The 23,486-nt window shown below is 45.2% G+C and overlaps 1 protein-coding gene across 2 annotated transcripts in view; it reads right to left on the bottom strand.

The window, feature by feature from the left end:
- Positions 1–23,486, bottom strand: part of MCAM (melanoma cell adhesion molecule) — a 233,128-nt gene that overhangs the window by 17,707 nt on the left and 191,935 nt on the right. Inside the window, exons 13-16 of one of the 2 annotated variants that reach the window (XM_078682178.1) lie at positions 8,949–9,023; positions 8,732–8,749; positions 7,941–8,082; positions 3,198–3,315 (exon numbers count right to left, since the gene is read on the bottom strand). In XM_078682178.1, coding sequence (XP_078538304.1) covers positions 3,198–3,315; positions 7,941–8,082; positions 8,732–8,749; positions 8,949–9,023 — 353 coding nt within the window. The remainder of the gene's footprint in view (positions 1–3,197; positions 3,316–7,940; positions 8,083–8,731; positions 8,750–8,948; positions 9,024–23,486) is intronic. The other variant, XM_078682179.1, reaches the window with a different exon arrangement.

Raw genomic sequence — 23,486 nt, 5'->3', positions numbered from 1 at the left:
GACGCAACTATTACCCCGCACTACCATTACAACGCAGGGATTACAACGAAAGTCGTTACGACTTTCGCTGGAGGGCCGCTGTTGGATAGGGAATAGTTTAATTTTCTATCCAACACCTTCCCTACTATCCACGGGGACTGGAGTTGGAATCGAAAATTTAACTATTCCACTATCCAGCGCCCCCCCAACGCAAGTCGGTGTAACGACTTGCGTTGTAATCCCCGCGTTGTAATGGCATGCGGGGTAAAAGCATGCGTTGTACTGACATACAAACCGTACAATTTCAATATTGTGATAAATATATTGTATTGCCTGAGTTTATCTCTTTCTTCCAGAAGAGTTCAGCCAAAGAAACACAATTGAGTTTCCTCCTGCTTTAGTATGCCACTGCATAGCGTGAAAGAAAACACAAATGCAAAAAAGATAACGCATTTTTGATGATTTTATTTTTGTTGTCTTACAATTTTTAGGTCCTGGCGAGGAAATAGCATTATCCTTTTTTACAAGCCTCTTTTAATAAAAGAAATAGAAAATAAATACATGTTTGCAAACAAAGAGGGGCTTTGGGTCAGCTCTCTTCATTTATTGGTTGTTCACCAGTCATTCAGATTGTTTGCAACCATGACATCATACAGAACATTGGCTCTCTCAGACTGAATGACGGCCATTTTTTCCCTAATTAAATGTAAGAAAAAACAAGTACCAGTGCTGATGAGCCAATGCCGTTTTCCTTCAATTTTTATCGAAGTAAATCAAATCTAATAGTACCTTTTCCTTGTGCCAATAAGAATCATATTTTCCTGTTTTTTTCATTTAGTTTGGCACATGCTTGCAGTAAAAAAAAAATTCACTTGCTTAAGTCTAAGCTCTTGGCTTTGTCAGTGCTTGTTTTTCTTGTGTGATAAATTCCCTGGTTTCTTCCATAGCCTTTCAAGATTGCAACTGACTTTTGTTCCCGTAGGCTTTTGAGAAGCATCAAGGCAAATATTGGGGGTTCTGGGTGAAAGCTGCCCATCACCTTCGGTGACCAAGAACACCAGTTGTAATAGACAGAACTTCTCAACCCCATTCCTTTACGGAACAAGCACTACTAGACATGACCAGGTAGTGCAAGGGGGCAAAAACACACACAGGTGCAGCGTCTTCTGGATTTTAAACTGTTCTGTTGGCAGAATTATGGCGTTCACAGCAGCTGGCTTGAGTGGGTGGTACCGAATTATCCACACCTTCTAAAATTCTCAGGCAATGCTACAAGGCCATACTCGTGCCAAGGGGGGGTCTATACAAATCTGTGACATACCATGTTCATGTAAACTTCCCACAGTCGTGCTGAACACTGAGCCAAGAACGTTTTGCTCTAAGTCACTTTGTTTAAAAGGGGGCAAGCCTTCAGGATTATCAATGCTGCCGCCTGTGGGGAAAACCTGGCCTCTTTGAGCAAACCGGTGACTACATGGGTTCTTCCACCATGTATGTCTGCATCCCTGATCTACATGGAACCAAGGCCTTTCCTGGTAGGAGTTCAACATAGTGACATTAAACACCTGGTAAGCCGTCTTTGAGGTTCTCGGCATAGTTTCCTTCTATAAGCGATGGACCGCTTTGTAGGTTCCAGTCCACTTAGACTGTATTTTAACAATTGCTCCTCCTGCTCTGTATTAATATAGGGAGCCCTGCCACTCTGCCTACACCAGATGCATTGTAACTTTCTGGCTGCACAGAGGTGAGCCACAGAAAAACAGGTAAGATGTAACCTTGTACTTAAGTTCAACATGTTGGGATACTCCGGGGTGTTTTTTCTCTGGTTGGGTAATGTTCTTCCTCAAGCCACTCTGTTCTTTTGGGGTCACTCATTATAAGCTAATACCGGTTGGTGGAAAACGTTCCCTTACTGCTTTCCCATCCTTTTTCCAAAATAACAGAGCAAGGTATCTAGGCCTATGGTGATTATAATTGTGGCTGACATTTTGGAACTTTTTGTGTAGCCGAGGCTGTCGGTGTAGCTAATCCTTCTCTTTAGGCTCTTTGTATGTGGCTACCCAGTTGCTGCTCGGTGAATGTGTGAGAATGTTTATTGTAACCCAAGGTCTCTGCACATCAGGTGCAGAGGAAAGTTTGTGTGACAGTTGCGTTACCGATTTCACAGTTTTCTTGCATGTACTCCATGCTCCACTGCCGTAAGTGTGAGATGGGCTTGGTGTGGTTCGACCAAGATTTGACAGTGGTAGTGGCAGGTATGGGAGTTGTGATTGCATTAGAGGCACCAAACAACCTATGATGAGCGGTCTCTGCCCTTAGCACTCACGGTAGGGTTGTGCTCTTTTATCTTCTGATGTGCACTAGTAGGAGTCTTGAGAAATGTGCCGAAAGGAAGGAGCAGTGAGTGTGCACTTTGTGCTGCCTGGGAAATAATTGGTTAACTGTGCACTCTATTTCAGGAACGAGTGCCTTTCAAGTACTGGGGTTTTTACAGTGGACCACTTTATCATGTTCTAGCATGACTCTAGTGTGTGTGGAACAAAACATAAATAAAAGGCATTGTCATTTACAATGCCAAGAGCTCCAACTCGTGTAAATGCAAGACCTATTGCATTGCAAATGCTTGTTTATGCAACAGCTCCTATAATCACAAAACAAAGACGTTCTCTACTAACTAAGCACAAGCAGAACCAACAAAACAAGAGGCACTATCAAACAATGACCTTCAACCGTGATTAATGATGTTTTCAGATCTGCTTGTGAGAGGCCCTATAGAAAATCCACTTAGACGCCATAATAATGGAACTTAGCCCTATACAGACAAGTACAGCATAATCTAACTAGTTAACTTCTGACTGTTTAAAAAATAAGCTGCATTCAAATAGACACTAACAAAATAGTTGCACAACAAAATACAATCAGCCACTTGCCCAGTAAGCTGCCATCAAAGCTAGGTAATTACTGTTACTATCACTTGGGTGGAACAAATGCTTTTATGTCATGTCAAGCATGCAGAATTGATTACACCAATGCAGAACAGTGTCAAGGAAATTGTAACACATAAAAATGCCCTCTCTGCCTGCTCTTACTGGAATACTATGTTACCCCGATCCCCACACAAAGGTGGACTGGGCAGACTGTAAGCATCGAGATGTTCTGAAAGGCAGCACGAGGCAGAGTCAATCACATCTAAGGGTAACACCAGCTCCCCAACGTACCATGTCACTTGAGGGTCTTTTCTCTCCGTTGGATCCTTGAAGAAGTTCTGCTTCCTCAGGCAGTCTGTCCGTTTTCATTTCCACTACAATATCGTCTTTCTGGTCATCTGGGGTCGTTCTAGGGAGCACAGGAAAACTCCATTTAATAATTTGTTTTGGAGGTCTGAGGTATCCCACCTTCTTAACAGGTGGCAGCAGCTTTAATGGAAAACATCCATTACAACGTAGTCATTACTTCGCACTGCTTTTAAAACGCAACTCTTACAATGCAACTGCCTTTACAACGCAAGCCATTACAACGCATGCCACTACAACGCATGCCATTACAACGCATTATAAGGTACGTAATGGAGATTTTTTTTTTGTTTTAGGGTGGGAATGGGTTTTGGGGTAGATGGGAATAGTCATTTTTACCCCTACACTATCCAACACTTTCCCTTCTGTCGAACTCACTGGAGTGGGAATAGTAATTGTTACCCCTACACTATCCAGCACTTAACGTACTGTTGCCCTAAAAGTATTATGCCTTGTAATGGTATGTATTGTAATGGAATGCGTTGCAGTGGTAGCTTTAAAAAATGCGTTGTAATGGCATGTGTTGTAAAATCATGTGATGTAAAGGTCGTTGTGATGTAAAAAACGTGTTGCAAAAGCATGCCTTGTAATTGTTTGTGTTGTAACTTCATATATTCACTTTAATGGCCATTGCTATGTAAAATTTACAGAAATAAAAAATATTAAGGGCCCAATTACTAGTTTGGCAGTCCTGGAGCGAGCCACCATGCCACGCCCTGCCCAAGGATCGCCAAAAAGGGCCGCCACCCACCAGCCAGATAATCTGTTTTTAGTGATCTGGTGTGGCGAGGCAGTCCTGCAGCGGTGCCTATTCAAAGGCTCCTATATCTGCCTTAAAAGGCACTGCCACGGGACCACCACAGCATGTTCCAGCACGGCATGGACTGCGAAGTCCATGCCGTGCTGGAACTAGGGGTGCATACACACAGGGGGCAAACCATGTGCCCCCCTGCATGCACCCTTGCATAGGGCACAAAGGGGCCCTGTAGGGCACCCATTACTTCAGGAAGAACCTCCATGACACCGCTGGTGGTCCTGAAACTTGTACTATGCATGGCGGTACCGCTGAGCCACTGCCAGCATATTGAGAGCCTAAGACCACCAGGGAATGCAGTTCCCTGGCGGTTGCAGCACTGTAATGGCAGTCCAACCGCCAAAGTTGTATTATAGCGGTTGTACCGCCGGTGCGACTGTGGCTGGGCCACCATGCCTCCGCAAGTGTGGCAGTCCTCGGACTGTTAGACTCTTTATCAGGCCCCAAGACACACTAAATAAGGACATTGACCAGGACATTGCAACAGAGTCCCGGGCACACGTTTAAATAATAAATGCACAATTTGTTTTTCTCTTATTTGTGGTACAGTAAGCTGTGGTCGACACCAGTAGGTTCTTATTTGAATTTTATAGTCCTTTGTAAAATAAAGGAAAACACAACCAGCCAACACGTGTTTTGTCATCTAGGAATAATCCCATGACTCTTCAGGGCTGTTCGGGAAGGTGTTCGACAGTACGAGATCGCTGTACCGGTGATAATTCCAACCCGGTTAGCACGGGTGTAGGGAGCACAGTATTGGTGGAAGTAACTTGGATGGTGCAAGAATAAGAGAAACAGGGAGGATGGGTAGGTTGCAAGCCCCCTTCGCCAGATACAACAAGAGAGAGCGGGCGGGTACGTCCGTTCGGTGGGTGGTCCTATGTCCGAAATGGTGCATGTAGAACTTGAACCAACAGGAGTAAGTAGGCGGGTGCGTCCGTCTTACGGAGGATCCGAAGTCCGTGGTGGCAGGGGAGTATGTGAAGGACCCGGTTCGCTTTCTGGTTGAGGGCCAACCATCCCTTCCCAAGTGTGGCAGTCCTCGGACCGTTAGACTCTTAATCAGGCCCCAAAACTCTCTCAATAAGGACATTGACCAGGACATTGTCCAACACATTCAGCCCTAGCCATATTCAGGCAATGACTACACTGAAAAACCCTGTGTATCAGCAGGTGATTCCATAAATAGCGACACGCAGAAAGGATTTGTGACCTCCTCCTGACATGATGGCCTTGGAGATGTGCCGTCTTTTGGGTGTATCCACAATTCTCACCCAGAGAAGAAAGGTTCTAACATCTTGGATTGGGGCACAGGGAAGCATTGTGGGATTGTTTAGTGCCAAACCCCCAGGAAGTAATGTAAGAGTGGGCAGTGTTATCCATGGCAATTTGACTCCTATTGATTAAGGAGTACTTCCTACCCACAAACTTGAGACGGCATAAAGAGGCACCCCTGAATCAGCGGCGGCCGGCAGCGGGAGTACCTGCAGGGCGGTGACGTGGGGAGGGGGAGGGGCAGGGTGGGAGGTAGTAATGTATGGATTACGGAGCTTCTCAGGTAAGTAAACATTTAAATAAATAAAACGAATTTCATTAGAGTCCCCAAATGCGATGCAGTGCGCGCAACGAAATTTGTTTTATTTATTTAAATGTTTACTTACCTGTCAAACTCTGTAATCCATACATTACCACTCCCCACCCTGCCCCTCCCCCTCCCCACGTCACCGCCCTGCAGATACTCCCACTGCCGGCCGTGGCTGCCCTGAATACTCTCTGAAGAACACTGCTGGACCTGTGGAAAGAAGAAGAAACCTGCTGAATCCAAGGACTAGAACTCAGAAGAAGGACTGAGCCTGATGTTTTAGTTGTGAAGAGAAACCCCAAGGGCTGGGCCTGCTCCCACTTGAACCCAGGACATAAGAGTGGACTCCAAGGGCTAGTTAGCTAGCCTCCTGTTAAGCTCCAGGAACACATATGCTGCATGAAATCTGCAACAAAGAAGAGTCCAGCTGACCAGTTCCAAATGGATTTGCCTGTTGGTTACTTCTGGGAGATTGAGTCCAAGCTCAACAAACGGTGGCCAAAAGGTCCTGGACCCTTGACTAGTGTTAGTGTGTACTCTCTCCTCCTCAATATTGCAAGAGTGGAACTTTTTCAGTAAAGAACCAGAGGCTACAGAGAGGTGCTGCTGAACCGCAGCTGCCGATATTGCTTGTTGGATTCAACTAGCTTGTTTGCCCCCTCTGAAAGCAGCTCGACTTCCAGAAAAGTCCCAACATGAATGATTTCATCAGGACCAATAACGATTGTATTGCTGTCTTTCTGACAGTTCGGGCTGGACTGTTCCCATGAGTCACAGGGTGAGACTAATTTGCATATGGCCATGTTTGACCTGGGGTGGCAGAGTGGGCTAAAGAACGGTGATGGATTAAACCCAGATCTGTTGACTGGGTGTGAGTGTTTGATTGGTTCAGATGCTCCGTCCATCACCACGCCCTTTTGTACGTCTTTCTCGCCCAGCTGGAATCCTGCCCCACTTTTGAGGAATTCCTCCAGAAAAAACGACAAAGTTACAGTTCTGTGGGCAGGTTTCTCCTACACAAATGTGGCGGCTATCCCATCTGCTATATTACAAGTGCATTATATCCAAAGGCACTTGTAATATGGCTCACGGGAAATCCATCATATTTGTGACAGAGTAGCCCATCCACTAAACTCTAAATCAGGCCTTAAGTCACAAGGTAAACTTTTTACCGGGACGAACCTGGTCTCTGTATCTGATCTGCACTCCATTATGGTCCTCCTTAACTTTTGACTTTGACCCAGTCTAGCATGACCAGATACCTGCAGTTGGTGCTTTGAGCTTTTTGGTGCCATAATTTTTTTTTTATTCATACCTTCGGTTCCTCTGATACCATTTGAGTCATTTTGATGTCAGTTTGTTCATTTCTATTGTGTTGTGTTTTCAACGTATTAACTGATTTGGTATTGATAAATTCTTTACATTTGTTGCCTTTGAGTTAAAACTGACTGCTCTGTACCAGAGCTACCCAGGACTGAGCTAATGTTTACCTTAAAGTAACCTACCTGGGCCTGACATGGAATAGTTTCATTTTTACTTGGTGGGGTCCACAACCACCTCAACTAATTATCCACTTTCTAAAACTATGTGTATGGAAGTTGCAGAATATACAAACCTGCAGCAACTCTTTCCTAGCACATGCACCATCCGGAGCCCAATGAGGGGCATTCAAAGCACCTTCGAGAAGTAGGTGTGGCTAGGGGACTTTACTAGTTTTGGGAAGCTCACAACATCTGATGTCATGGCCAATGGTGTTGCTATCAATGGAAGTGCGCTGGTGTTAAGGAAGCTTGCTACACCTCCGTTCCTAACCTCTCCCAGCAGGAGAGGCTATTGGAATGGCAGTCTATTGGGTCCAGGGTAGCTCAGGGCACCTTAACTCCCACCCCTAACTGCAAGAGGCCCTAATGGGAATGGTGCATTGGATGACTAGCTGCTCACTGCCCCAGCAATCACTACGAATTTCATCTGGAGGTGATGTTGGAAAGGCAGAGCTCTGGGTGAGGAGAAGCCTATCTCAGTAGGAGATTTTGTTTCCAAAGGTGGAGTTTTAGCAGGGCTAGTGTAAGGAGGGATGGGATGAAGCTTAATAAACATGTAACTGTTTCCAGTCGCAACAGGAGGCGCTGAACACAGGAACATCACGTAGCACCCACCTTGATCTCAACACTGAATGCTGGTGGCTGAACCGTGACCACCTGTACACTGGAAGTGTATACACCGGAAGTGTATACACCGGAAGTGTCTGCCATTTTCCCCAGGATGTACTCACATGTTCTGCTTTCCAGAGCGGCCACAGGCTATTTTGCCTTTCTTGTACAGGAAATAGAGGACGGCACCAAGAATGGCGAGCAGCAGGATACAGACGATGATCACCACAATAAGGACGCCCCTGCTCTCCGCCTTCTTCAGCTCTACAAAATACATGGGTAGAAGTCAGCACCTCAGAGCCATAAAAAATAAACATGGGCAGTGAACAAATGAACAGAAGCTTTGATAAGCATCACCAGAAGTTGACTGCCTTCCGATGGCGATGGGTTACTAGCCCATTGGTACAGGCCTGAGGGTGAAGACAGGCTGGGGATAGGGATGCCGTAGGTGCTCATTAGGCATGGGCGGAACGCTTAATTATTCTATCCACAGATGGATGGATCCACCATTTTCTTCCTCTTAAAAATATTTATTTTATTGAACAGAAAGTGTACTAGAGAGAAAAATGATGAATACTCCACCTACGGCTATATATGGTTACCAAACACTTGTATATTTAACCTACAACGACATGAGTAATTATTGCATGCATAGGTCGGGAATGTTTCTTACCCAATTAGTTGTAGCCTACAGCTATGCATATGGCAAAATCACACAATTTTTTTCACATATACCACTGCCAGTTTTTTTTTTAATCTGCCCAGTGGATTTAAAAGCTGCTGGTCGTTGGCTGTAGCAGGACAGGTGAGGTGGGTGTGAGCAGCTGAGAGGGTAGAAGCATTTGGGAGTTTGGCTGGTTGAGGGGAAACAGCACTGGGGTAGGGTGCCAGCTCTGTGAGATGCAGTACTCACCTTTCCGGATGCTCCCCTCTAAAATGTACAGATGAAACGAAAGTCGAAAGAGGAATAAATGAGATGGAAAAACATACTCTTCCCCATGTCTCCACCAATACCCATTACAGGTATCAATCAGAATTCCCACTCCCCTTCCTGCCACAGTGCTTCGAAGCCAGTGGGCAGGCGTTTGCTTGCAGGACTCCCTAGATGCTGGCTGAGCTTGGCCTCTTACCTGTATAAGTGACAGTGGGAGACGTGACGATTGTTGGTGGTGGTGATGGTGATGGTGTAGTTGCAATAACAACCCCTATGGGAACAAAAGAAACATACTGTAGGTGTATGGACCCAAAGATGGGGATGCATGGAACACAACTTTGTAAGACTAAATGGGCGGAAACGAAAACATATGACAAAGAAACTCAATAACAAAATGGCACATTCCTCTGCGAAATGCGCAAGGACAAGCTGTAACAGTGACGTAGGATCAACTCCACATGATGGGAATGCAAAAGAACAACAAACGCTCAAAGATGCAGACTGTCACATTGTCAGTGGCACGATTTTGAACCAAAACAAAACTCGTTCACAACATGAAACCACCTACAACACAAAAACTACAAATAAAGTGAAGCTCATGAGCACGGACCACTATGAAATGATGCCACAAACATCATGTACTACAACAGCTCACTGTGCACCTTGCTACACACACCTGTCCCTACTGTTCATGAAGTCACACACACACAGGCATGAAGATAGAATCCTGTCCTCCTTCCCTACATAGATTATACTCCCATTTGAAAACAAGGCGGAATGCATTTTTTGCCAGAATTTTTCTTGGATTCTCTCTGGATCGTACCGTCTGTCTTATCTTACACATGGACAAGGTGGCAAAGTCAACACATTTTTATCTTTATCCCTTTCCAGAGAGACCAAAAGAAGACTGGACTGCAGTGGATGCTCCAGTTATATCCGGACTGGATTTGGGAATACTATATGTGCAGGGTCCACTCTATCCCCTATTGCACCTCCTAAGCACTTAAAGAAGCGCTCCATTCATCAGCAAGTTTGTTCACTACTATCTCAGTAGAATTTATTAACATCACCTCATACTGCGTAATCTCTGATGGCTTTCTGCCATGCCTAAGATTCCATTGATACTCAGCGGCCTGGCAAATAACAGGCCATTTTCCTTTTTCAATAACTACTTCAAGATAGGGTCTGATTACCAGTTTGGCGGGCAGGGTTACTCTGTCACAAACGTGACGGATTCCATTATATCCTACGCAACTTGTAATAATGCGGATGGGATATCTATCATGTTTGTGATGGAGTATCCCATCTGCCAAACGTGTAATCAAGCCTTTAGTTAGACTCCAGACACTAGAGTTGGGAAACTTAATTCCAAAGATAAACTATGATTCTCAGATAGGTTTTATCAAGGGAAGTTCTCAGCCAGGGTTCAGCAAGGATATTCCTATGTGTGATCTTTCTTAGATCTAAATGTATTTCATAATCACAATTGGATGTGGTGTGTTTAGGTGCTGAAAACTTGTCATCTGTTTTTCTTTTTGATGAAAAATACTCATGAAATTCGGCTTTCCCCAGTGTTTAGAAATGAATGTCCAAGCTACATAGTGTAAACGCCTCTTTTGTATGAGCAAACCCCAAATTTTGGACTGATGCTACTGGTGTTTCCACTCTGAAGTGCAGTGGGCCCTGCTGACCAGGAACCCAAGAGTGTGCTCTGATCCCTCAAAAAAACCTACAATTGGGTAACACCTAATTGGCATATTTAACTTCCTACAAGCCCTTAGCATATGGTACTCTGTGCACCGAGGGCCTGTAAGTTACATGTCACTAGCGGACTGCAGCACTTATTGTGCCATAACTACAATGATAAAGTGAAAGCATGACTCTAGGCCATCTTTTGACCTGTCAATGCAACTTGGTAAAATAGCCCTTTGCCAGGCCTAAACCTTCCATTTTAACATTTATAAGTCATGTTGGGTTTATGTTTTACCTGTCCTGATAGTAAAAAGTTGCTAATGTTGTTTTCACTGTAGCAAGGGCGTGCATTCCCCTTGATTAACATGGGATACACTTTTACATTTTTATACTTTTACATTTCCTAGTGCTAACTTCTGTTTGAGAATATCAAAAGTTATCAAATTAATTGCCACATTAAATTCGAATTATTGTTAAAGTCGGATTTAAAGTATCTAATAATAGAAATAAGTCTCCACTTTCTTGCCCAAAGGTTCTCAAAGCTGTTTCTGAATAAACCAGCTGCCGTTGCCTGCTGCCGTCTAGCCAGAAGGCGTGAATTGTTCCCAGGAAAGAATAACAAAGGGCCTTGTTGGTGTAAGGAGGTGTGATTTCCTCTTGACAGGATGACCGGGGGCTGTGCCCACAGATTTTTAGCTATAAAGGGATACCTGCCTAACACAGGCAAGTGCGAGTCACTATTTTTATTTTTTTATTTGGTAGTTTTGTATAGCGCAACAGCTGCTTCAACAAAGAGGCGTCCTGGTGCTTGTAGCCATGTCAACAGAGTGCAGAAGCTAGGCCCTAGGAAATAGAAGCGTTTTAATTGCTTTACGGAAGGACAGAAGGCAGTCTAGACGGCGGATCTGCATAGGGAGGGAATTCCATAGTATAGCGGCAAGGTACCGAAAGGACCGACCCCCAGCTCTAAGGCGCTTCACCCGGGGGAACGTAGCCAGGAAATGCTCGGCCGAGCGCAACTGGCGTGTGGGTACATAGGGAATCAGCAGATTAGACAAAATCTCAGGGGAAGACAATTTTAAAATTTTGAAGGTCAGACAGAGTGCCTTAAATTGAATCCTTTGAGGCACAGGCAGCCAGTGCAGGCGCCGCAATGCGCCCGTCGCAGAGCACGTTCTAGGGAGCCGCAGAAGAACTCGGGCAGCTGAGTTCTGGACCCTTAAAAGGCGCGTAACTTTCGCCTTGTTGGCTCCCAGTGGAAGTGAATTAGCGTAGTCCAACCTAGACAGAATAGTTGCTTGGACTATCAGCTGGCGGGTGGGAGGGTCAAAGAAGCCTAGCATAGGTCGCAGACCCCGGAGGAGACCGAAGCAGGTGCCAGCGATCTTCTTGGTATGCTCTTGGAAATCAAGATTAGAGTCGAACCAGACCCCTAAGTTTTTTACAACCGACTTAGGGGTGGGGGCACTGCCGATAGAATCCGGCCACCAATGTTTGCTCCAGAGCCCCTTGCCTTTCCCCACCAGCAGCACCTCTGACTTGTTGGCATTGAGTTGCAGGCAATTGGTGGTCATCCACTGCACGACCGCTGCAAGGCCAGCCTGAAAATGCGCAGCACCCCGAGTATGGTCTTCAGAGAGGGACACCACCAGCTGCGTATCATCGGCGTATGAAATCATGGTCAAACCATAGTCCCTTGCTACAGCCGTCAGTGTTTGAACATAGAGGTTAAACAGGACCGGGCTTAATGCCGAGCCCTGAGGAGCCCCCTGCTTGATGGCATGAGCATGAGAGAGGAAAGGGGGGGCCGCAACCTTAAATGATCTGTCAGATAGAAAGGAACGGAACCACTCCAGGGCCGGACCTACCACCCCCACCTCCTCCAAGCGGCGCAGGAGGATCTTATGGGAGACCGTGTCGAACGCTGCGCTGAGGTCGAGCAGGATGAGAGCCGCAGTCTGTCCCTCATCCAGGATGGTCCGTAGATGTTCACACACTGCTACAAGCGTGGTCTCGGTGCTATTGCCTGGCGGGACCCGTTCTGGGAGCGATCTAAGGTGCCAATGTTGCTCAGGTGGCCAGAAAGAATGTTGTTAGCGTGAGCTTCAGCAATTTTTGCGACCCAGGGTAGCAGGGATATGGGATGAAAGTTTTCCGGTTTAGTTGGGTCCAGAGTGGGGTTTTTCAGCAAGGGGACCACCGTCGCTATTTTCCAAGGCGTGGGCACTACTGCCGTGGTAAAAGAAGAATTTATGATCGGACGTACAGGTGACAATAAAACAGATAGAGCATCTCTGAATTGGGCAGGCTTCATGGGATCAGTAGGGGAACCAGATTTGACCCTCTTACTTAAAGTAAAGAATTTGTCATGGGAGATAGGGGGGATAGCTGCTAGGATAGTGGTGGGCCGAAGGATAGCAGTGGTAGCAGAGTCCGTAGGAACAGTGGCAAAGGATTTATAAATAATTTAAACTTTTTGAACAAAGAAAGTGGCTAGGTCCTCGCATTGTTGTTCAGGCATGATCCACGCAGTAGAGGGATCTTTCCTAGTTTTAAAATCATTGAGTATTTTAAAGATACTTTTGACAGGATTGTTGCTGGCCTTAATCTCATTGGCGAGAAAGGCCGAACAAGCCTGATGTATGGCCTTGTGATAACATTTAATCGCATCCTGATATAGCTATTTTGCCCCAGGGTCGTAGGCCCTTCTCCATGTGCGTTCTAGCTTTTACAGAAGCTGCGCGAAGCAGCCAAGGAGTCATCAAACCAGGGATTAGACTTCGAACCCTTAGACCCTTAGCCTATCCTTTCCTTTATCTAGGTAGATGGGCTAGCATCTGTTGGAGAGGGACAACTTGTTACAAAACTGGTTTACAATGCAGAGTTGCTCATTTGACTGGATACCCCTCAGGGGCATGCTAATCCCCCAGGAAGTAATGCAAGAATGGGTAGGGTTTGCCATGGGAAATGTTAACCTCATTGGTTAGGTAATCCTCCCTACCCACAAACTCAGGACTGGCATAAAAGTGGCACCCCTGGATACCAGCCTCGGAACACTGCTGTACTCGGAAAGAACAGAAGAAGGACTGGACCTGCTGAACCTGTTGACCTCAGCAAGAAAGGCTGCACCAAGGAGGGGTGTACCTGCTGAACCAAAGACAGTACTTCATAAAGAGGATTGCTACAGCTGTTAAACTCCGAAAGAGATCCGTGTCCTGGATCTGCTCTCACTTGTGCCAAGGACCAGAGAGCGGACTCCAAGGACTAGTTGGTTAGCCTCCTGCTGAGCACCAGGAACAGGAAACCCACCTTTTCAAGATCCCAGCTGACCAGGTACAACTGGAACCGTGGTGAGGCCACTGGTACATTCTAGGAAATTGAATCCTAGCCTCACAAGGCACTCTAGAAGGTCCCGGGTATGAGACTGGCACTAGGGTGTACTCTTTACCTGGAAAGAACTGCAACTGAGGAGCCTAGAACTCAAAGATAGCAGTTTTTGACAAAGAACCGGAGGTTACAACAGAATAGCTACACAGCACCACATCAACCCTTTCTTTGCCTTTCAACGTCAGGATTTACCCGCTGAAATGTTCTGCTGGTTTGTGGGTAGCGTTGAACTCCCGTTGAGAAGCAAGGCTCCCACCGGACCGCTGGACCTTGCCTGTGCACCAACATTGAGCACCACACTGGGTCACAGAGTACTCCACCAACGAGCCCAGTTAATGAAGCAAAGAACCCAAAAAGTTTCTCAGTGCGAAGGTAAAAGCTTGACCGGGTCCAACCTCTACATCTGACCTGCGCTCCATTGTGTTTTGCCTGAAACTTTGCTTTTGCCCTGGACCCCCAAATTCGAGGTTTATAGACTATCGCTACGACTGACTATTAGTGATTTATGAAACGTTTTGAGAGAAAAGGAGTGATTTATTAAACCGTTTGAAAATTTTAACTCCGGTTCTATTCGTCAGATGTTTGTCATTTTGGTTTCTGTTTAAAGATAAAAATCTATAATATTTTTCATAAATTGATGTGGGATTTTTATTGTGTTGGGTTTTCTATGTAGTACTGTTTTGGTACTGATATATCCTTTACACTTCTTTCCGTTGAATTAAGCCTGATGGCTCTGTGCCACAGCAACCGAGGACTGAGCTAAGGTTTAAATTAAAGTAACCTAATTGGACCTGATAAAAAGTAAGGACTTAACTTTATTACTTGGGGAGGTCTCCCAACAACTCCAACTAATAACACAGGAACATTGGTGGCTATGTAGGTATGCAGCTCACCCAAACCAAGTATTCTTAAATTAACCAAAATGTCAGCCAATCTACCACAAAATCCTGCTGATAAACGGGTGCTCAAAGGGGGAAGGGTTACAACCAAAAATTCCTTAAATTGGACAAAGTCTGCACAGTACATATGATCTGTGAGCACTCTGAGAGTGTCAAAGGTATGAAGTTCTGTAAGGTCTCCTTGTGCTATATTAACAGGATTTTTTTTAGCTTGTGTCCTTGATAAACAAGTTCATCCCAACTCTAGCCAATACGTGTTTAGAATTGTACATCTAATGAGTTTTCTATCATATCCTCGCTTAAGGAATCTCTGTTCAACATCCTTGAGATTACTAGTTTCTCCTGGATACCCATATATTTGAAATGCAAAGAAATTAGCCTTGCTGCAGCAGATGTCTCAATATTCATTCAGCATTTCTTACTCATCTTGTATATGGTGATGTAGCCCTGGGATTGTTTTTAGTTAACACATTATTACTCATAATTTTTGATTTTGTTTACTTTATACTTCACCTAATTTATTGATGGTGAATATAACATGAAGATTTGACTCATGACTGCTAAGTGTGTCAATATTTGATTGGTGGCCACTGCGGAAGATTAGTCGATGATTTTTTAATTATTTGGACCGGACTGGATGGTGAACTTTTAGAATTTGTTGCATATTTAAATACGAATGCGTACAACATGCACTTTACTCTGAAATATATATCTGTGAGGGAATTACCAGTTTTTAGATGTAGAATTTTGCATAAGTGACTTTATATTACATGGTAGGATATTTCGTAAGGACACATCATGCAATTCACTCTGACATGCATTTAATTCACACCCTAGGAGTCAACTAACCACAATTCCGTTGAAATAAATGGTTCGGGCTAAGAGAAACTGTAACAAGGACACTGACTCCATAGTAATTTCAAGGACATTGGACAGAGATTCCCTAACAGAGGATATGATAGACAACTAAGTAGGGCTGCAATTCTGAAAGCGAAGAATCTTGATAGGAGTGTCACACTGCGGGAGAAAACTCACAAACGTCATGGTAACACAGACATAATCAGACTTATTACATTGTATGGCTCTGATGCCAGTAAACTTAGTATAATCCTAAATAAACACTGGCACTCGTTGACAGAGGATATAATGGTTAATGAATTTGTTCCACATCATCCTAGTATCAGATATCGGCTATTTCAATATTTTGCCTATTTTCATTGGTTGGTTAGGATGTTTCGTATCCTGTTTGATCACTTGAATAATGTGTTGTTTTGATTTGGTAATTTGGGATGGCCAATAGCCTTATTGTTTTCTTAACATAGGCTGACGCTGGTATATTTAATTTTCTTTTATGGCATGGTATGGTTGCTGCTGCAGTTTATACTATGACCAGAATAAGTAAATTTTTATCAGCTTCTTTCCATAATGTAATAGATTATGTTTACTTTCACCCATAATTTGTATGGATTCTGTCCATGTTCCTCTTTTCTGTGCATCTGCTCCATGGAGGACTACATGATGATGATTCAACTTTATATTCACTGTTCTATGATCCTTTACAAGATAGTGGATGAGTATTTAGTAAGTTTTGTACACCTGAATACTGTGTGAATTGGTTCAAACTCTTGGTTCAATTAACTTGTTAAAAGATGAGGAGTGACTTTGGTGAATCATATGCAGTATTGCGGTGACCACTTTTTACTGTTTGGTTAACACATTTCTTACCGTTATTTGTAGTTTGACCCATGCCAAGATGGCCGAATCCTCCCTATTTGTTTTTTTATTAGTGACTATAATACACCTTTCAATCTTGTTGATACTGGTAATATAAAATACCCAAAATGGCAAATACTGGCATGTACTGCTTGTTGATTGGTGACTATATGTATTCCCCATTCAATTGTGCTTACCTACCTTGACTAGATGGAAATGGCACTGATGTAGAATGTCGAGGCACGTACACGTGTGAAGCATAAGTGTATTTGGAAAACTCTCCCATTGGTGAGTTTTCTTTACCATATTGGGGGGATACTTCATATGAGCGAATTTGGGCACTTTAGTGAATTTTTTTGCAATATTGGTTCTCACAATTCATTTACGATATTGCATTACGATGGTTACGGTAACTACCAGCATAATCGAAATAACAAGTAATTAGCCTTGCTTCACTATACAACTCAATATTCATTTGAGTTCTTCCAACATGAGTATTTATTGCTCATCTTTAATTTGCTAATGTGGCCCCGAGATTTTGTGTTTAGTTAACACGTTATAGCTCAATTTTCAGCAGATTATTTGTCATTTTCTTGTTTTGTTTACTTCATCACTTCACTACATTTAATGATGGTGAATATAACATGAGGATTTGCCTTGTGACCAATGAGTGCGTTAATATTTGTATGATGCTCACTGGGTAGCAGTGAATCTAACCCTTCTTTTGTTGTGTTATGTTAGTATGATTTGCTTGGCGCTCCGTGCTTATGGTAGCAGTGCTGACATATTTATATTTGACCACTTGCTCAGTAGTGGGTGTTGATTTTTCAACAGATGCAGATATTGTCAGACTCCTCTGAAGATTTGTTGGTTTGAGATTGCAAGTAGGACAGGTGAGCTTTTGTGTACACATCCCAAAGCATGTCTCTTTAACAGCTTAGCACCTTCACTTAGGGTTTTCTTTTTTAGGTATAATTTTTCGCTACAGATTTTGGTGTTGACATTTCTGGTGTGTCACAATGAGTGGATCAATGTAGAAGAACTTTGATGTTTATAGGATTTTGTTTTTTGTATCTCTTATACATAGATACATAAAAAGAGTATTGTTTTCAGTTCCTCCCCATTTGATACCTCTCTTTTCTTCTTAATTAATGTAACGTTGCCGGTGGTCCACATTAGTGGTTTTCTTTTGTCATTTCATTATTCTATTTATTCATTCTAGCGCTAAGGAACCCGAAGGGAAATCTGACCAGCGACAAAATACATGCTGGCTAGAACTGTCATGAGTGTATCAAGGACACAATCTAACAATATCCTGTAAACAAAGCACAAGATGACTTTACTAAACCTCAAACCTTTGGCTCTTTTGAAGTGTATGGGGACCATGTACATTAATATTCCGTGCTCTCAGGTGTAGAAATGTGACTGCTTATGTATTTACTAGTATAATTACAGATATATTTAACTTAAAGCATGGAACGCTTCAAGGCGGACCTTTTTCTTCAATCATATTTGATCTTTTGGTAAAGCCTTCTTCAGTTTCTCTTAGAGGGAATGACCTTATTATAGTTTCTGTGCATGGCGAGAATGAATTTAAAGTCTCCAGCAGGCAATATTGTTCTGCTTTTATTGAGCAAAAGAAACTATTAGGTCTTACTTTGCAACCCATGGGGACATATAGACAGATATGGGTGAAAATGGCCAATGGGGAATTAAGTATCTAAGAAATAAATTGTAAATGACTTGAACCTGATAACACAAATGAATTCCCATAAAGTGTTTTTTTCTAGAATCAAAAGCCATTAGTGCAATAAAGACAAATATTGCATCCACGACTACTGTTGTGTCAAAGGCCATTATTGAGCCAGACTGTTACTCCAACAAAGACCATTTTTACACCATCGATCACTGCTGTTGTGAAGACAATAACTTGATCAAAGATCATTGCAGTGTCGAAGATCACTGCTGCATCAGAAACCTTTTTGTCATCAGAGACAAGCCTCAAGGATTAAGACCACTGTTGCCAAAAAGGCCATCACTGTGTTAAAGACCTTTCCAGGGGCTCCGTATACCTCCAGCTGATGCTCCTGTTAAGCACTGCCTAGTCTATAAGGAACTGGCGAGAAGCTTCTTTGAAGCTCCACTCCCTTAGCTGATTGGGTTATGATGGTATTGGCTGAAAAGAGATGAAACTCTCTGCCCAGCTCTGAAGTGTGCTCAAAAGACTGCACTTTGCTCTGCAGAAAAGAGACAACTACACTTTCTACCATGTTTAGAGGTAGGAGAACATCTAGGCTTTGATTCCTACCATAAAGCTTTGAAGACTGTTTTGTATTCTAAACCAGAATGAACCCAGAAAGCCATCACCACACTAGGAAGCAAGGTATGTGGCAGAGATGCCACACAAAGCCTGAAAACGCTATGACCGAATTTAGCATAACGAAAAAAAACTCATATGCAGTGGTCCTATAGTCCACTGGAGGCCATCAAAGAGGGCTCGTCTTCCCAGTCCAACACATCATAAGAGAACGAGAGACATCAGTCAACATGACAACTGCTTATCATGAAACCTTCGAAAACAGCAGCACAGTCCTCAAAACCTTCTAAGAACCAGTGCCATTGTTCTTACAAAGAAACTATCAATTCCTTTTCTAACCTGGAGAATTTAATTCCAACCACTTGCCCTCTCGAGTAAAATGCAGTACCGGGCAGGATGAGGCACCTAATATGAGGCATATCCTTCCTTAATCAGAGAATACCTATGCAAAGGGTCAAGAGCCACCAGATACCCAGATACCCTGATAAGAGAAGGTCATCAGCAGTAACCACATGTACAACTACCCAGTCGGATACAAATATGAAAGAGCCACAAAATAAAGAGGTGACAAAACAAGAAGGTAGCGACCAAAGTGTACATACTAGCCATGCGAGACCTATGCAGCTGTACATCTCGGAGAGAAGATGATTCAGGGAATTGGGTAGAGAAGTGAATGAGGTATGCAAAGGAAGACCTTGGCACCCAGTGCAGTAATATGGTTAAGAGACTTTTACCTCACCCGACCCTGGCCACAATTCAAAGCAATGTCTCAATCACTTAGCTGTAATGTATGCAGTGAAAACTATTTTCTCGACCAGGTGTTGCAGCAGCTGTAGAAACTCAAATCTCATGCGCTTCAGATTCTGATATAAGATTTGATATCAAGAGGAAGCTGCCTGGGGAGAATGTTTTATGGGAGACTCATCTTACCACTGTAAACGGTAAGCAATAACTGTTTCGGAAGGAGTGATGGGAGAGTTTTTGAAGGCCCACTGGCAAGTAGCAGATGGGCTAGTTTGCCTGCAGATAGCACGCCCTCATGTAATTTCAAGAATCCGCAGAGCAGTGCGTTTCATGCTAGACTTTGTGCACACTCCGTTTTTGCCACTGTTGATACTACCACACAGCGTGCAACTGATCTCCATACACACAGCAGCCACTCACTTGCATGCTAACAATCACAAGAGGAATATGAGAGGCTAGCACAGACAATCACTGTCACGTCTACATGGCATAGTTTTGGTGGGCTGCCCACTTACGTTACAGCCAGAAGAGGCCGAGGCAGGAAAGAAAGAAAAATGGTTACCAGACAGAACTCTTGAACAGAAGCACTACACCTTGAGAGAGCTTTAGAGTCTATCAGAGAACATCTGATGTGTCTTTTTTATTCCTCTGAACCAATGTACTCCCAAATAACTGTAATGTGGCATCAATTGAGTTTGAAAGGCTAAGAAGATGCTCTCTCTCTCAGAAGCTTTTGGGGCATTCCAGAACAATGAACAGGCCTGAAGGTACCAATTCTCCTCAAATAATTATAGTAAAAATGGAGACACAGTAAGATCTACAGGTAAGGGGATGGGTAGACTAAAGCACAAGTTACTACTTGTGTAACGATATATCTGTAAGAGACATTAGTTAGTGATAGATTCCTTACCTTAGAATATCCCCAGGCGTCAGACTGGATCCAGAAATGTTTTGCGTAGCTGTACCCTTGCGCGTCGGTAGGCGTCGTCTGCGGCTCCTCGTCCGTCGTTGGCGCTGTGATGACGTCGTCGGAGTACTTAGACGCCGCCTCCGCGTGCTGACGTCAGTTCTTAGACACAGCTTTTCCGTGCCAGAAGCGCTGAGCCATGTTAAAAACCAACACTGGTGCCATTGAAACTAGGGCCCTGAAAGGGGATGACCTTAACCCTAGATATTGGTTCGCAGAACGGGGAGGATGGGTGGGTCGGTAAGGAATCTATCACTAACTAATGTCTCTTACAGATATATTGTTACACAAGTAGTAACTTGTGCATCTGAAAGAGACACCTTAGTGATAGATTCCTTACCTTAAAATAGATACCCCAGCAATACCAACCCCGGTGGTGGGTCTGTGAACCAATAATCATACCAGAAAGTCCTGGAGGACGGAACGGCCAAAGAAGCCATCCCTCCGGACTTGACTGTCCAGGCAATAGTGTCTTGCAAACGTGTGCAGCGAGGCCCACGTAGATGCCTGGCAAATGTGCTGCAAGGGCACTCCCCGGCCCAGGGCAGTTGTAGTCGCCGTGGCCCGAGTGGAATGAGCCCGCAATCCAACAGGGGGCTCCTTTTTTTTTTTTTTTTTTTTGGGGCTCCTTTTTAGCCAAGGAGTAACATGCCTGGATACACAAGATGATCCACCGAGAGTTGGTCCGCTTATGCACCGCCTTTCCCTTCTTAGCGCCCACGTAACCAACAAAGAGTTGGTCATCCACCCGGAACTGGCATGTGCGATCCAGATAGAATGAGAGCGCACGTTTTGGGTCCAGACGGTGGAGCCTCTCTTCCTCTTTCGAGGGATGCGGAGGTGGAAAGAAGGTGGGCAAAGTGATGGAAGGCCGTGACAACCTTGGGCAGGAAAGATGGCTTAGTCCGCAACACAACCTTGTCCGGATGGACAGAAAGGAAAGGGGGTTTAAATGAAAGAGCCTGGAGCTCACTCACTCTCCTGGCAGAGGTGATGGCTACCAGGAAAGCAGTCTTCAGAGTAAGAAGGCGGAGAGGGCAGTTGTGAAGTGGCTCAAAGGGAGCGCACATCAGAAATGTAAGAACAAGGTTCAAGTCCCACTGAGGCATCACAAACAGAACAGGAGGGAATGTGTGTGTGATGCCTTTCAGAAAACAATTTATAATAGGGGACTTGAACAAAGAAGGTTGATCAGGCAGCCTTAGAAAGGCTGAAAGGGCAGAAAGGTAGCCCTTGACAGTGCCCAGAGCAGAGCCCTGCTGGGCGAGATAAAGAAGGAAGAGAAGAACCTCAGAAAGAGGGGCAGAAAGTGGATTCACAGCCTTTGCTGTGCACCATGCCACAAATCTATTCCACCTGCAGGCGTATACCGATTTTGTGGAGGGACGCCTGGCTGCCAGAATGACATTACAGACTTCAGGAGGCAAGTCAAATGGCCTCAACTGTCGCCGCTCAATCTCCAATCTCCAAGCATGGAGGTGGAGACTGGACAGGTTCGGGTGGAGGACCGTCCCCTGCTGCTGCGACAGAAGGTCCTCCTGAAGAGGCAGACGAACCGGGGGATCGACTGATAAACTGAGTAGCTCTGGATACCAGTACCTTCGTGCCCAGTCCGGAGCCACAAGGATGACTTGGGCCCGGTCGCGCTTGATCTTCTTCAGCACTCTGGGCAGAAGTGGTATAGGCGGAAAGACGTACAACAGACCGCAACTCCACTCGCGACGAAAAGCGTCTCCGAGCGAGTGCCGCCTTGGAAATTCCAACACGCAGAACTGATGACATTGCACGTTCTCTTCTGTGGCGAATAGATCTAACCAAGGCTCTCCCCACTGCTGAAAGAGGCCTTGCGCCACGTCCGAGTTCAGACGCCATTTGTGATCCATCATGCACCGACGGCTGAGCTCGTCCGCCCTGGTGTTCAGAGAACCTGCCAGGTGTTGAACCACCAGGGTCACGCCCTGATGTTCCAGCCACTGCCAGAGGCGCCGAGCCTCCTGGCAAAGGGTCCACGATCCCACCCCGCCCTGTTTGTTGCAGTACCACATGGAGGTGGTGTTGTCCATGAACACCTGCACTACAATCCCCCGGACAGAGGGGAGGAATGCCTTCAGTGCTAGACGAATCGCCCGCAGCTCCAAAAGGTTGATATGGAGCTGGGACTCCATCGGAGACCAGAGGCCTCTGATCTCCGCCTCTCCCATGTGGCCTCCCCAGCCCTGGAGGGACGCGTCTGTCACAACTACGTGCTCCGGTTGGGGAAGGGAGAGGGATCTGCCGCTGACCCAATCGCGGTCCATGAACCACCACTGCAGCTGTCTCGCAGTGCCCTCCGAGATCAGGTCATGGTAGGAGAGGTTGCCCTGATGCTGGGCCCACTGACACTTCAGGTCCTACTGCAGAGCCCGCATCCGCTACCGGGCGTGATGCACCAGAAGGATGCAGGAGGCCATCAGCCCCAGAAGCCGCAGCGTCAACCTGACCGAGATCCGGGATAAAGGCTGAAAGAGTGGAATCAGAGCCTGAATATCGCCAACCCGCTGTTCGGGAGGATAAACACGAAACTGCGCCGAGTCGAGAACCGCTCCGATGAAGAGGAGCTTCTGAGCGGGGCACAGGTGTGACGTCGGCACATTGATGGAGAACCCCAGCTGGTGCAGGAGGTCTGCCGTCGTCTGGAGGTGGCTGACGACTGTCTGGGGCGAGCCCGCCTTCAACAACCAGTCGTCGAGGTAGGGGAAGACTGAAACCCCTAACCTGCGCAGATGAGCTGCGACCACCGCCCTCACCTTTGTGAACACCCGTGGGGCGCTGGTAAGGCTGAAGGGGAGCACGGTAAACTGAAAGTGCTCGTAGCCAACCGTGAACCGCAGGTAGCGCCGGTGGGCCGGCAGGATGGGGATGTGGAAATAAGCGTCCTGCAAGTCCAACGCTACCATCCAGTCTTTTGGGTCCAGAGCAGCTAGGACCTGAGCTAGTGTCAGCATTTTGAACTTCTCCTTCCGGAGGAAGCCGTTG

This window comes from Lissotriton helveticus, chromosome 3_1 (assembly GCF_964261635.1).
Source record: "Lissotriton helveticus chromosome 3_1, aLisHel1.1, whole genome shotgun sequence".
Lineage (NCBI taxonomy): Eukaryota > Metazoa > Chordata > Amphibia > Caudata > Salamandridae > Lissotriton > Lissotriton helveticus.
The sequence above is the reverse complement of the archived record's forward strand: the minus strand, read 5'-3'. Positions and strand labels throughout refer to the sequence as shown.